The sequence below is a fragment of the Pogonomyrmex barbatus genome, unplaced genomic scaffold, assembly GCF_055798465.1.
Source record: "Pogonomyrmex barbatus isolate J1 unplaced genomic scaffold, ASM5579846v1 scaffold23, whole genome shotgun sequence".
NCBI classification, from domain to species: domain Eukaryota; kingdom Metazoa; phylum Arthropoda; class Insecta; order Hymenoptera; family Formicidae; genus Pogonomyrmex; species Pogonomyrmex barbatus.
In genome coordinates this window covers 317,773-333,292 of record NW_028297120.1, presented here as the reverse complement: position 1 = coordinate 333,292, position 15,520 = coordinate 317,773, and the positions used below count along the sequence as shown (strand labels likewise).

Below are 15,520 nucleotides of genomic sequence, written 5' to 3'. Positions count from 1 at the left end.
CAGAATTTTACGTTCGAGATATCGTAAATTGGTTCTCCTGTATTTCCGTTTCAATATATTATTATCCATTCCCTCTTGATTTTTTATATTCTTATCCACATCATACAACTCAGAGACAACTATACAAAATGGATAAAGAGATCACTTTGAATCTTATTATAAAAATGAAACACTTTTATATGTATAAATAAGGACATACATTTATCAAATGTTTATATACAAGCGGTTTTTGTTGTAAAAATATATATATATACAAATCTCTTTAGAAAAATTTTGAAGATATTGTCTGATTATTTTACTTGAAAACTCTAAACTCCTTGTAATTTCATTTGAAGCGTTCGAATATTTGGTAAAGGCATATTTTGTTTTATTAGTTCTTTATAACCACGTTCACCACAAGCAAATTTTAGTCGTAATGCTTTTATAATTGTATCGTTAGACCATTGTCGACCTCTCTTAGAATTTGTTAGTAAAGCATGAATTTGATCATCTGTAAAGATTCGTTTTAATTGAATTTTATATAAATTTTTGTCACTTCTTTTTTTTACTTTTCTAAGAGCATCTTTTATCTTTTCCAATTTCTTTCTTAACATCATGATTTCTGCTGCTTGTTTGTTCAATAAAATTTTTTCACATTTTTGTAATACTGTAGTTTCATCCTTTTCTATTGATTTTTGCTGGCTATAACTTGTCGATGGTATATTTTCCTGATAAAAATAAGTGTATGATGCATATTAAAAATTTTACTTTTAGGAATGATATAAAATTACATATCATAAAATTACACTTACGGTAATTGATTGCATTTCAAATGACTGATCAGTGTTTCTTTCTATGACAGCTATATTAATGCTATCACAGCCAGAATTAATTTCTAATTTCTTAATTATCTCAGAATCAGGTTGTAAATTATTAATTTGTATATAATCAGTCCTAGATTCTTGATTTAAGTCACTTATATTGCTTTGGAGAAAAATAAAACTAAATTAACTTAAATTAAACAATAAATTAATTTATTAATTTATAGTTTAATAAATTAATTTATTATTATATCTGTTTTCTATACCTTTTATTCTTTTCATTATCCTGTTTTTTTAAGTAAGATCCAAAAATTGTTGGCACTGCATCACATTTTAGTTTTTTAAGATCATCCTTTCTTTTTTCCCACATTGTTGGCTCAAAATGAACCTATATAAAATAATAAATAAAAAAGATTGTATTATTTTATTTAAAAGATTAAATAATACAATATTTCACAAAAAACCTCGCAAAGACATGAAGCATTTGTTGGTTTCCAATACTGTCGTCCTACATTTGCTACCCATTTTGCTCTTTGTTCAGTATCACGGGGGAAAACTTTCATAATATATCCTTTTTTTGAAGAATTGTTGCAGTTTAGCGCACAACAACCAACCATTTTAGCAAATTTTATGAAATATGTAATATAACTTTTTTGACTGTAGACACGTCTAGCCACTTATTGGTTAATATGGCTGTGTTCGTAAATTCACTGCCAGTATTGAAAACATATAGTTTACGTAATGTATTCTATAGATTTTCAATACTGATAGTGAATTTACGAACACAGCCTGTGTCACGCCTTTTTAAGGTTACGTTGCCGGTTGACGATTTTATTTCAGCCAATTATAATGTAGCAGGTCCTGGTTATGGTCAATGTGATTGGTAATAGTAGAATCATTACTGGCAACCGCAGCCGGACAACCGCTAGTCTGATATGGCCTTTACTCGTATGCACCTTTATATTTATCTGTATAAATATAAAATTCGTAATATATGCGTTTTGAATTATATATTTATTCAAATAGATATAAACGACAACAGACTGTAATAAATAGTTAATTGTCTTGAATTTCCAAATAAAACATTTTTGATATAGTAGGTTCGGATCCATCATATCTTCAACACTTCTCGGTTTAATTACATGGCAGCCAATATCTAGAAAAAAAATAAGCTAAACTATCACCATTCGGAATATATCCATAAGCGACTCCCTAGTCACGACAAAATGCTATGACGTCAGAACATTAGATTTCTAATAACGCCGTCATGTTACTTCTCAACACGTATTATCTCTATCATAGAAGAAAATATAAATAATCAGAACAGAAAAATCTTTCTAGAAAAAAAAAAAAGGTGAAAGAAAGAACATAGTACAGCTCGTTCCAAACGAAAGGCGTCTATAACGGAAGAAGAAAAGGGCACTTGTTACTGTAATTTTATTCATCTTTACCATTTTTTTCATATATATATATATATATATATACCCAGTAACCAAACTTGAAAAGTTAAATTAGTACTTGGTCTAAATTTCTTCTGTCAGCGGAATGTCAAAAATAAAATTTGTTGATAAAGTTTGATAAAAAATTTAATTATCAAAATCGAAGAAAATCTATTATTTCGTAACTATTCAAATGATGCATCTTATTTAATTGATTACAAAATAGATACCATTTGATCTCTGTTGACTGGTTTTGCTGGCTTACTGCAGATACAATTAATGTCAATGTGGTACAATATTTTTTTTTATCCATTAATAAATTATCATCATCATTAACATTTAGGTTACTGGGTATATATTCTTTTTTTTTTTAATAAAAGTCCACCTTGGATTTTATATTGTTTCTGATTTTAGTACCATGCCAGTATTACCTATGAATTCGAAGCATTTTGAATCCCGTGATAATCATCCAATAAAACCTGAAAAGAATGATATTGTATTGAGCTATCATGACTATCTACTTAGAACATCAGATACTATATTACTCAAAAGAAACGACTGGCTTAATGACATTATAATAGGATTTTATTTTGAATATTTGAATCAACAATATAAGAAGAATGGTAAAAGCCGGTTATTATTTATTGGACCTGAAGTGGCTCAACTATTAAAGATGCAAAACTTTTCGCAGTATGATATATTTCTCGATCCTATTGAGGCTAGGAGTTATGATTTTATATTTTTCCCTCTAAATGACTGTGATAGCAATGAGGCAGGTGGTTCGCATTGGAGCTTATTGGTATACTCTTCTAAGGAAATGATGTGTTATCACTTTGATTCGTCAAACAATATTAACAGCTTTTCTGCGAAAAAACTTGCACGGAAATTGATAAAATATTTTCTTAACAAACAAGAAATAAGATATTTTGAAATGGATTGTCCGCAGCAAAATAATAACTACGACTGTGGTTTATATGTCTTATGTTTAGCAGAAGTAATATCTCGGCATGTTATAAGAGATCCCAAGATGTGCAATTGTGATTGCAGTATTATTACAGAAATAGTACCAAAAAAACGTGCTGAGTTATTAAAATTAATTTATGATTTGAAAAATACAGATGACAGTGCATAATAGAATTGTTATTTTAATATCAATTACATCATCTATTATGATTTATTGATAATAAACTTATTGATGTTCCTTAATTTTGTTCTATTATTTTATTTGACATTTATCTCATATTATTTTACACTTTAATATATGATAGAAATATCTAAAACTTTTTTCATGAAAATTCACTTTTGTTTTTCTTTCTTTTATAAAATAAAATTCAAAGAAGAAGCAGAGAAAGATCATTATTCGTCGAAACAAAAAAAATGTAATGAATTCAAATCCATTTGATCAAGTAATGATTTATTCATGCAAATTCAGTACAAATATGGTTCTTGTAACATAATATGTTCTTGTAAAATAATATTACAAAATAAAATTATAGAAATCTTTCATCTAAATGATGAGCATAATATTAAAAACTAAATAGAAAATTAGAAGAAAACACGGCATGTAAGTGTATGTATAATTCCCCAATAAAAATATGTAAATAGATAAGTGATTATTAATCCTGTATAGTACAATCTTAATGTATGATAGATTCTTTAGTAACATAAAAGCTTTAATAAGACAAAAGATTTTTATTAATGTACCAACACATACATGATTAATATGAAATTAATTTATTTTTATAAATGACTGTAGTAAGATGCATGAATCACCATATCTCGTGTAATATCTTTCATAGATGCACAACCTAAAAGAAATGTTTGTTTTAAAAATATTTGCATTAATTTAGGTACATGTTGACGTTAAAAATTATATTTTAATTTACCAGTTAATGCAAATACTAAATCAATTTCTCTTCTCATGAGTTCAAGAATCTCACTAGCACCTTTTTCACCACTGTGTGCTAAGCCCCATAGCATTGGTCTACCAAAGAATACCTGAAATAAGTGTAATCAATTAAATCTGAACATAAAAATATATAAGTAAAAAGCTTATATAATAAAGAATTATTCGAACGATACAATTATATATTGAACAAAATTGTTCAAATATTTTTGTCATATATATCCATTTAATAAAAAATCATACCATTTTTGCACCCAATGCCAACGCTTTGAATACGTCGATACCTTGCCTCACCCCGCCATCCATATAGACTTCGATTTTATCTCCTACAGCTTTGCTTATTTCAGGCAAAACTTCGATCTATATGAATATAATTAATTCAATAACTCATGTACCATATATATTTTTTTTTCAGATAATTTTTTAATATTCTTCAATATATAAAATCTTTTTGAAGAAGTGATGAACCAACCGTTGCTGGAACACTGTCTATTTGACGTGCACCATGATTTGAAACTATAATTCCATCAGCCCCATTTTCCACGGCTAAACATGCATCCTCCACTGTCAATATTCCTTTAAGAATTATCGGTAGTGTTGTAGTTCTACAATAATTTGAGCCAAATACTTATTTGATTTGCTCATGTACAAGGTATGATAATGTTCCAAGATAAGAAAAGTTTACAAGCGATATCAATAGATACCTTTTAAGCCACTTTACATCATCCCAGGTGAGAGATGTATCAAATAGTGCAGTAACATATTCATTAAGGCCAGACCCAGTCTTCGCGGAATTTATTCGCTGCGATAAATCACCCTGAAAATTTGCAAACCTAAAACAAAGAGTATATTGTTTATTGGGCATATATAATAATAATTATTATAAGTAGACATTTTTATTATATCAAAGAAAGACTAAATTTGTCAAATAGATATATTATAGAATTCTTTATTGAAAGATATTGAAATTTTAACAAAAATTTTAACATATCTTCCGTTAATAAGAATTCTATAATATTGTATATCCGCCTCTGATAAATGTGCTCTCCCCTATATAATGTCTATATAATAAAATGTCTATTTATAATTATTTTTTCGCAGATTCGTATGACATACAGGATACTTTTTTCTTGACCAAAAGATAAAAAAAAATCCACCAACGTCTGTGTTGTGTTTTATATATGAAAATGTAAAATTAATCAAAAATGTTGAATCTTTTGAACAATATAATAGAAACTGACTATTTTATTGTCTTTCGCCCGACTTTCGAAATTTAATTATTTTTTATGTTTATATATACTGAAAAATAATCTTTTTTCTTGAGTTTCTGTTTGACAGAATAATTTTGAGGAGTAAGAAACGGAAAATACATTCTTTTTAGAGTTTTATACAAAACTCACAAATGCTGCCATTATTTGTATTCCTTAAAATTAATGACAATTCATTAATTTTTGTATCTCACTAATTTGCCTATGATATGTATTTTTCGATATATTTATATATATATATATATATATATATATATATATATATTTAATTTTCTTTCTACATTAAACATCTCTGGATGGATACCTCAAGTGATTGGGTAACGAGAAATTATTTCTCAAATCGGCGCGTCGATCGCCGAAAAACGGTGCATCGATGGTGAGAACAAGTGCCTTGAAACCAGCACGTTCGGCACGTTTTATCAAATTTAAAGTGACATTTCTGTCGGTATAAACATAGAGCTGGAACCACTTTATACCCTCCGGTGCGGCTTCCGCCACTTCCTCTATACTGCTCGTAGATATCGTCGAAAGAATGAAGATTGTTCCCGCGGTCTGAGCAGCTATAAATGCGACAAAAGCGATAAAAGATTAAGGTAATTTCGACTAAACGATTAATTCAACAATTGTGAAATATGCTTGCAACGAAATTTCTAGCTGTACTATATATTGATCGGATTTTGATCCAAGTTGATTATAATATTGGAAAATAATATTTCAAATAAGAAAAAAAAAAATGGAATTAAATTTGTCACATCGGTTTGAAGTCTTTCCTAGAATTTGAATTTTACAGAGTAAAACTTTAATACAAATTATCCAGCTATGATAATCTCTCTGTTAACTTAATCTAGATATTCTATTTCGATAATTTATGAAATTATGCTGCTGCATTTTCTATTAAGTTTTAAAGTATCTCTGTTAATGCTTTTATTCGAATTAATTTTAGTATTAGTTTTCCAACCTCGATTTCACCTGTACGATTACATCATGCGACCTGTTTTTATTAGATGCATGTAACTTGCCATTATCATATTATTCGTAACATCTGTTTCTTTCTAAAAGATATGAAAGTAACAACTGTGCGTTTTTTTCGCGCAGTTTTATTTCCATTGTACCATTATTTCACTGAAGACGATCATCTTTTTTTAGAAAATCAGAGGTTTAGAAACTCAATAAATTTGTCGATTAATAATTGTTTTATCTCAATTTAAAATAAATATCCAATAACATGTCCAAGAAGATGGAAAATCGAACTAAGCTATTAAATCCACTTTTGCAAAAATCAATTTAATTTACTCTTTATCTTTTTCTAATTTTTAAAATTAAAACAAGAAATAAATTAAACTATGATTAATCTACATTAATAGAAATTAATGTAAGAGTGACACTTGGATTAAATTCTGATTATTTTAGGAAATTAATTTATTAAGCAAGTAGTATTTTTTTATTTTGTTAATGTGGAATTAATTTTTGTTTTTTGATACACAGAAAGATTAATAAATTAGAGATAATGAATTATATAATTATAAATTTTGCTATAAGGAAAATTCTGCTAGTATTCTTTTAGTTGAATGAATCGCAGATTAAGTTAATCGACGCTTCATCTCTTGTGTCCATTTCTACCAATGTCTATTAAAGTTAATCACAATTTAATTTATTCTTTATTTTTTTTAATTCTTAGAACTAAAAAAGGTAAAAAGTAAGTTAAACTAAGATTAAAATTTGCATTGATAAAAAAACATTGATAAAAATGAATCAAATTCGCCAGACGCCAGACTACGCGCGGTTCATGATTTGCGTCTTTTGATTTTGATAAAAAAATAATTTCGCTGGAATTATACATGATAAATAGTAAATAAAACAAATAGCAATTTTGATGACAAGTCCGCATATTTATATTATTTAAAAATCTCATATGAAGCGTAAATTCAAACCACAAACAGCACACATAGGGAATCGCGCATATTCATGGCGTCAGCTTTAAACAAAGTAATCCATATATAAATAATTTCCTCAAAATCTTGTATATTTTCATCCTCATTCAATTATTAAGGAAGTGTATCGGGAAGGACATCTCGATCGATGTCTAATCGATCGGACCCGTTAAGTTCGCGCGGAAACGTAAGAAGAGGAGGACAGGAGACAGGCGAGATCGCGCGGGCGGAACCGATAGAAAACGAGTTTCCCCGGCGAGGTTTCTCGCTCGCGAAGGTGATCCCCCACCCCTCGATATATCCTGATCGAGTAGTCAGTTATCGCGCGGCGGTCGCGACGGAGAAGCGGTGTCCGTTCGTCCGTCCGTCTGTCTGTCCGTCGCGTCGTTCGTCGAAGCGCCGAGTCGAGGCGAGAGTCGACGACGGACGGCTATCTCGCCGCGCGACTTCCTGGCCGCCAGCGCAGCGGTGATGACAAACGACGCGTCGTCGCGCCTTCGCGAGGTCCGCCTTCGTCTGCCACGTACGCGCGACGAGGCGATAGGTGAGGTTAGGTCCTCCTCGTGAGGGAGGCCGGCGCGAGGCCCAGCGAGGCATGCTTCTCTCCCGAAGATGAGGCGAAACGTGATCAGCCTGATCAAGTTCCTCCTCCTAGCGGCATTCACCGTGTTCCTGACCGTCGTGGTGTTCCGCTACGCACGATCGCCGCCCAACCGTCGGCTCTCGACGCCGCTCGACACCCCGGTGGCGGCGGCGGCGGCGGCGGTGGAGGTCGCCGTCGACCCGAGGGACGACAGCAATCAAGGGAACGACGTGCGTCAGGTACGGAATGGAGGATCCGAACGCGGTTTCATCAAACTGAAATCCCCCCTCCTCCCCCCCCCGCAACTCGTGGAATCGCGACATATTGAACATTGACTAGGCATGATAATCCCAGATAACGAATCTGTCAAGCAGATTTTGTGGAGTGTCTGGTATAAATTCTGCCCATAGGAACAGAAACGATGAAATTTATTAACAAAATAATAGATAGTTAACTTTATCAAAAATAAATGTTGCAAGATGTTTGTGAAAAAAATTTAGCTGTCCAAAGTACCAGTAACAGAAACGAAATTTATTAATAAAATGTGATAAATAGAATATAGACTAGTAACAAAAAAATTTGCTGTTCTGTAATCCTTTTTTTTAAAATGATATCTAAATAGTCAATTTTGTCAAAAACAAATTTGGCAAGGTATTTGTGAAAAATTTATATTTTGTAAGCCTTTTTTTAAAATGATACCTAGAAAGTCTGTTAAAAACAGAGTTTTCAAGATGTTTGCGAAAAATTTAATCATCAAACTTATTAATAGAAATAAAATGTAATAATAGATTGATTATAAAAACTTAATAAAATTTTCCGTTTTGTAATCATTTTTAAAGTAATCATATCTAAATAGTCAGCTTTGTCAAAAACAAATGTTGCAAGGTGAGTTAGTGAAAAATTTTGTTGGCAGAATGCTAAAATGCTTAAATGAATAAAATCTTAACAAAATCCGACGGCAGATTGATTTCAAATCCAATCTGCTATTTTCTAATCATTTAAATATGAATCATTAATAAATGAACAGTTTCCTACTCGGTTTTTACTAGCAAAATCTGCTGTACAGATATACAATAGCGAAATTTATTGACGGAACACTGACAGAATGCGGACGGAATTAATTCATAACATTCTACCGTCTATTGGAAGTACTGCTAACATTTTGAGATAACTGCTAACTTATTGAGATATGAATGCAAACCGGTATGACATTTCGAGTTGAATTCCCCGGGAAAATTAATCGCGAACAGGATAGATCTCGCGCCAATCATCGGACATTGAGGGAGAATTGGTACCGTTGTAACTTCGTTGAGTTCAATTTCCTGCATGCACGGTAGAAGGAAGCTTTTAGCCCGGATTATCGCGTTTATATTAATAAATATTCGCGGATCGTTTATGACATCAGCATTTGAAGCATTGGGCATCATTCCGGAGTATTACGAGTAGATCCCATATGCATATTCAAAAACCTACTTTCCCCATATGCGCACAACAGGTAGCAAACGAGTTTAGTTGCATCTCTCTTGCATTCCTAGTAATCAGGAATGTATCAAGACGATTATATGCCCCCAGCCAGCTGTCTTTAGCTTTCTCTGATGATCAAATTAGAAAACGGAAAAATATTATTCGGACATGATGATAAGTTGATAATGAAAATTAAAAAGAATCTGCCATCTTATAATCATTTTTCAAAATGATATCTAAATAGTTAACTTTGGCTTTAAAAACAAATTTTGCAAGGTGTTTGCGAAACATTTTCTAGGCAGAATAGTAACAAAAGTAATAAAAAAAATCTATTTTTTCTGATTCTTAATATATTAGCGCATGCATTGCTATTAAGTTTCTAACATGATAATAATAATATCTAATATGAAAAATACAGACTGAGAATTATTTTTTAAAATTTGCCTCGACTCATCAAGTATTTCTATAAAAACAATATTTTTATAAAAACAGATAAATTTATTTCATCTTTGATCACTAATTTCTATTCATATTTAAACAGGATGTGGACGACAAAATTGATTGGCATGATTACAAGAAGATTGAGGAAGAGGAGAAACGCACTGGGATGGGAGAACACGGAAGACCGGCTTTTCTTTCGCCGTCTCTCGACGTGCGGAAAGAAAAGTTGTATCAAGTAAATGGATTCAACGCGGCTCTTAGTGATGAGATCTCGGTGAATCGTTCAGTGCCTGATATTCGCCATCCAGATTGCAAAAAGAAGAAATACTCGAAGAACTTGGATCCTGTTTCTGTGATAGTGTCCTTCCATAACGAGCATTTCAGCACGCTACTACGAACTTGTTGGAGCGTGATTAACCGCTCACCACCTTCTCTCTTAGAGGAGATTATACTGGTTGACGATGCCAGCACGAAAGTCGAATTAAAAAAGAAATTGGACGATTACGTCGCCAAACGCTTGCCGAAAGTATCTGTTGTACGATTGTCAAAACGCTCGGGATTGATTAGAGGCCGGTTGGCGGGTGCGAAGAAAGCGAAAGCAAAAGTTCTCGTATTCCTGGACTCGCATAGCGAAGCTAATGTGAATTGGTTACCGCCATTATTGGAACCTATCGCGCGGGATTACAAAACTTGCGTCTGTCCGTTTATCGATGTGATAGCTTACGAGACCTTTGAGTACAGAGCGCAAGATGAGGGTGCCCGAGGGGCGTTTGATTGGGAACTGTATTATAAGCGGCTTCCATTGCTTCCGGAAGACCTGAGAAGACCCGCGGAGCCGTTCAAAAGTCCTATAATGGCGGGAGGTTTGTTCGCGATCAGCGCCAAGTTTTTCTGGGAATTGGGTGGTTACGATCCGGGCTTGGACATATGGGGCGGTGAGCAATACGAGTTATCTTTCAAGATATGGCAGTGCGGTGGTCAAATGTATGACGCACCATGCTCCAGGGTCGGTCACATCTACCGTAAATTCCCGCCGTTTCCTAATCCCGGCCGCGGCGATTTTCTGGGAAAAAATTACAAGAGGGTCGCCGAAGTATGGATGGACGAGTACGCGGAATATATCTACAAGAGACGACCGCACTTGCGGACGCTGGATCCGGGCGATTTGTCGGAGCAGAAGGCCTTGCGCGCGAAATTGCATTGTAAACCGTTTAACTGGTTCATAAAAAACGTAGCTTTCGATCTCGTGGAGGTGTATCCGCCCATCGAGCCGGATGACTTTGCTTATGGAGAGATCAGAAACATGGGCGCGACCGAGCTCTGCTTGGATTCGAAGAAACGAAAGAGAGACGAGCTTGTCGTGATGGACACCTGCATAAAGGACGATCCAAAAGTGTCGGGTGAACAGGAGTTCCGGTTGACCTGGCATAAGGACATCAGGCCGAAGGATCGTACGGATTGCTTGGATGTATCCAGAGGCGAAGAGAAAGCACCGGTTAGCCTGTATCCTTGTCATGGAAAACAAGGCAATCAGTTGTGGCGTTACGATGTCGAGAAGCAATGGCTACAGCATGGTTACTCGTCCAGATGCCTAGACACAGATCCAGGCAGTAAGAGGGTGTTTGTGACTACTTGCGATAAATCATCACCTACTCAGAAATGGCGAATAGAACAAGTTAACATGAAGGCTATTAATAATTGGGAAAACATAGGACCCAAGCTCAAGTGAACTTTCTTCCTTTGTACTGCCATAATTCTTGAACAACAGGCTCGCGCTGGATTCCATTATATAGAAATCCTAGAAAGAATCCCTTTATTCCTGGTTACTAGTCAACGTAAATTTCAATTTGAACAGCACTTGCGTGCTTGTGTAAATAATCGATGATGAGCGAGACTCGATCAATTTTGCGCGGCCCGAGTAATCTTGCACATAGGGTAAAAGCGAAATTTTTTCGTTCCTTGGATATGCAGACTGGATAATAAACAGTCTTCGTATCAACGGATGTGTTTATACATATCGCATATGCGCTCTATCGTGCCTTACACATAGCCATACCTAAGAGTACGGTACGATAATGATCTTAACACTTAAGTTTCACCTTTCGCTCAAATTAACATTACAGTAAATGTTATATCCTTTTAGAATGCTGTTTACTAAGACGTTTCGTTTGTATTATAGAACTTTGTTTAACGAACAAAGTTTTAGACATTCTATCAAGAAATCACAAATAGAATACATATAGCGTGGCTCACATGAAGTGTTACTATTTTTTTGACAATTATTAGAAATTACAGGAAAATTTTATAATTTCTTAGAGTTTTTACCTCTTTATAAAAATTACATAAAAGACCTCTTTATAAAAATTACATAAAAGATTCTATTCTAGATATTAAAAGCATTTTCTTTCTGCAATTTCTTCTAATGATTTTTGAGAAAATAGTTTGTAACACTTTACGATGTTACATATTTTGTATAATAGTTTTCATAATTAATTTCGTTAATGTTTTAATCTGCATAAATAAGTATTATGAACATTTTATCAGATTAGATTGTTTAAAGAAATAAGTGCAGAAAAATATATATATATATATAAATACGTAATTTCTCCGTTTTCAATATATTATGAATAAATTATAGAATAACTTGAAATATAAAGATGCATATATTTTTTTTATAAGCAGATCATGTAAAATAAATAACACATTTTTAATACTAGTCGTAGTATTTTTCTCTCAATATAACATTTTCTTTAAATACAGAAAATCTAAAGACACAATCTCGCAATATCATCTTAAAAAGATCTCTATTTTCTATAGTTATTCTATAGTTTAATATCTAAAAGCAATCTAATCTATGATTGCTTCTTGATTGAAAGTTATTTTGCAATATACCCGAAGGATCAACGTTGAAAATGGAGTATTTATTAGGAAACAAATGAAATATATTGAATTATGCATTTATTTTTTTACATTTATCAGTATATTCGTTTATGTTTAAACGCGAATCTTTAATAATTGCGGAATGATAAATGAATGTTAGAAAAGTTTTATTGTTAATCTGTCTGTGATCGTTGGCGTGTCTGGGCTAATCTTTAATTACTATTTTTATAGCATGTTTATATGATTTAATACATGTTTGTATTTACAAAAATCCTTATGTATATTTTACAAAATAAACGTAAATATCAATCTATATTGATAAAAGTACAGTGCATAATGTGCAATAAAGAGAGTTGCAGAGTTCTAACCGATCCTGTGTAGCTGTCGATAGCTCACTGCGAGGAAATATTTCATGAGACGTCATCTACTTACCTCTTGCATTAGCGCATTCTCCTTCGGGATGTGCCATACGTTGCATCGCGGTGGGTGCGACTCCCAGAGGCATTGAAACTCTATGACCCAACACTGTCGTGCTTATATCCCTTTTAGACACATCCCGCAAGAATCTAGGACGTATCCTGTAACTGCGAGGACAGGATTAAAAATTATCAATAACTGAAGCAGTCGCAGGTTTTTTTAATTGCCCGGAATAAATTGTATAAAGAGATATATATATGTATACACCCTGTCTGTCGTAAATTATATAGGAAATCCATATATGTGCGAGGTACATCTCTCTCTCTCTCTCTCTCTCTCTCTCTCTCTCTCTCTCTCTCTCTCTCTCTCAGAAAAATTGTAATGATCTTTTTTTCAACTCAAATGTTTCATATCGAATGTATAACCGTCTCCTACTTCTCTTTTGAAAAATCTTTTCTACTTCTTATATATTTACTTTTTGAAAGCTTCCTTATTCCATTTCACGCTGTATTCCTCCCCTGCGCCGCTCTTGTAATAATCTCTCACAGAGGCAGGCAAATGTTCCAACGCATATTTCTCGTAGTCTTCGACACAGACGTACGGTGTCATTCTATCAGATAAGAAATTAATATCGATCTGTAACAAGAATATTATTATTATTATAACTTTTCGTCGGAAATGAAGTGTAAGAAAATTTTATAATTTGAGGAAAAGGGATCACGTAAATTGATTTATCGATTTTAATGAAATTTTTTTTTTTATGAACAGTCGCATCAGATTCAATGGATTACTTTTTCTGCAAAATCTGTATTAAATGGTCTGATCTGTATTAAATGGTTTTTTTCAAGTAATGAATCAGAGTCTCATTAATTTAATGAATATATGGTCCCATTTTATTGTATTTATTATACAGTTTTTTTCTGCGCTTTACTTCAGAGTTTTTTCTTTTTTTTGTTATAAGATATATATTTTTATAATTTGTATTAACATAATACTTTTAGAGATGTTTCCTATTTGTTAATTGAAACTTTAAAATATGACAGTAGAAATAATCTAGATACAAGTCAAATTGCAAAAACAGATTTTGCAAAGTACCTGCTAGAAATTTCATTGATAGAAAAGCTACAGGATCTGATTTATTAATAGAATATTGGTATAGAGATATAAAAGAGATTATTAACAAACGTACCGACAGAATGGAAATCAAGCTGTATGGCTTTGCCATACTTACTACATAATATTTTTATGCAAATTGATAGCAGGAATCAAATGGAATCTGCGTTCGACATATCTTATTTTATTTCTTCCGTCGGTTTGTTATTAATATGTATCAACAAACTCTTTTGTGTACACGCTTAATGCGAATGATATTGCGAGGATTTATATATATATATATATATATATATATATATATTCTGAGCAAATCTGTGGCACACACTGCGGACAATTTGCTGACTACAAATATGCAGGAAAGTTATATAACGAAAGTAAATTGTGAAATTCAAAGAATGATAACCAGTATATTATTTCGAAAAATTAAAGCCTAGAAGAATTCCCTTTATTGGATCTGAATTATATACTGTTGTCTTATTGTTAGGTAGAATTGTATAGACAGGTAGTTTCAGAAATATTTCGAGGAAAATTGTCATGCCTCTAGATAAATTTATATCTTAGAAAATGCAATACAACAGATTACATTTACATGTAACATTGTTACGAGACAGTTTCAGCTTGATAGGATTATATACTGTTCTACATCGTCATTTACTGCGTAATTATAGTTATAATTTTGTTGATTCAATTTTATTGTTTTACCGATAACGCAATTACGATAGTGCAACTACGGTTTTCTTAAAAAGGCAGTTATCACAGTTGCACTGATAACACGTAGTACGCATATATCGCGACAATGTCACGAAAATGATCTTAAATAAAAGAGATGAATCTGCCTCGTTGAAATGAATATATTTATGTTCGCAACGTTTGTTCGTTATTAAAGAGATTGAAAAGATGGACTTACCGTTCAGACGGCTCCTCTCGTTCTCCTCTGTTCGTCTCGATTGTTAACAAACGACTGACTATTCTTGAGTAAATCACGCAGATAACGCAGTGGAAATTAGTGGATTCGTGGTCGTACAACAGATAAAAATTGTGCCTTTAAAAAAAACGAGTTCGCTTCTATCTGCTTGTGATGATGCGAGATGAATACGTCGGCTGTCTTCTTACGAAGGAGAAAATTGATAACTCTCAACAAGCCTCTATAAGCGATATTCACGGGCAATTTCGAGAAATCATTTGTTTCTCTGTGTTATCGTTTTCTAATAGATTATTATTAGATATAACGTAATCACATGTGTAAGTCAAATTGACGTAAATTATCTCATGTTATCT

General features: G+C 32.7%; 4 protein-coding genes across 6 annotated transcripts; 2 read left to right on the top strand and 2 right to left on the bottom strand.

The window, feature by feature from the left end:
- Positions 1–68: 68 nt before the first annotated feature.
- On the bottom strand, positions 69–1,559 carry LOC105430702 (uncharacterized). Of its 3 annotated transcripts, XR_016139591.1 has the most exons (5): positions 1,265–1,559; positions 1,067–1,188; positions 792–981; positions 200–707; positions 69–119 (listed from the first exon to the last, which is right to left on the bottom strand). XR_016139591.1 is itself a non-coding variant. In XM_089078441.1 (4 exons), the coding sequence occupies exons 1-4, from the start codon at positions 1,415–1,417 to the stop codon at positions 309–311; spliced, it is 864 nt and encodes a 287-aa protein (XP_088934567.1). In that variant the 5' UTR covers positions 1,418–1,558; the 3' UTR covers positions 134–308. The 3 variants fall into 3 exon arrangements, 2 of the variants coding, with proteins under 2 accessions (XP_088934567.1, XP_011642678.1); XM_089078441.1 differs by lacking the exon at positions 69–119 and having other exon boundaries at positions 134–707; positions 1,265–1,558; XM_011644376.3 differs by lacking the exon at positions 69–119 and having other exon boundaries at positions 134–707; positions 792–963; positions 1,265–1,542.
- A 448-nt stretch (positions 1,560–2,007) lies between these two features.
- LOC105430703 (sentrin-specific protease 8) lies at positions 2,008–3,445 on the top strand. Its single transcript, XM_011644378.2, has 2 exons — positions 2,008–2,231; positions 2,654–3,445. Exon 2 carries the CDS (start codon positions 2,658–2,660, stop codon positions 3,369–3,371), a length of 714 nt encoding a protein of 237 aa, XP_011642680.1. The 5' UTR covers positions 2,008–2,231; positions 2,654–2,657; the 3' UTR covers positions 3,372–3,445.
- A 191-nt stretch (positions 3,446–3,636) lies between these two features.
- On the bottom strand, positions 3,637–15,434 carry Hao (Hydroxyacid oxidase). Its single transcript, XM_089078440.1, has 9 exons — positions 15,150–15,434; positions 13,605–13,765; positions 13,145–13,296; positions 5,718–5,973; positions 4,850–4,978; positions 4,618–4,750; positions 4,389–4,505; positions 4,126–4,237; positions 3,637–4,047 (listed from the first exon to the last, which is right to left on the bottom strand). Exons 2-9 carry the CDS (start codon positions 13,736–13,738, stop codon positions 3,980–3,982), a joined length of 1,101 nt encoding a protein of 366 aa, XP_088934566.1. The 5' UTR covers positions 13,739–13,765; positions 15,150–15,434; the 3' UTR covers positions 3,637–3,979.
- Positions 7,511–13,025, top strand: LOC105430704 (Polypeptide N-Acetylgalactosaminyltransferase 6). Its single transcript, XM_011644379.3, has 2 exons — positions 7,511–8,166; positions 9,933–13,025. Exons 1-2 carry the CDS (start codon positions 7,957–7,959, stop codon positions 11,559–11,561), a joined length of 1,839 nt encoding a protein of 612 aa, XP_011642681.2. The 5' UTR covers positions 7,511–7,956; the 3' UTR covers positions 11,562–13,025.
- Positions 15,435–15,520: the final 86 nt, after the last annotated feature.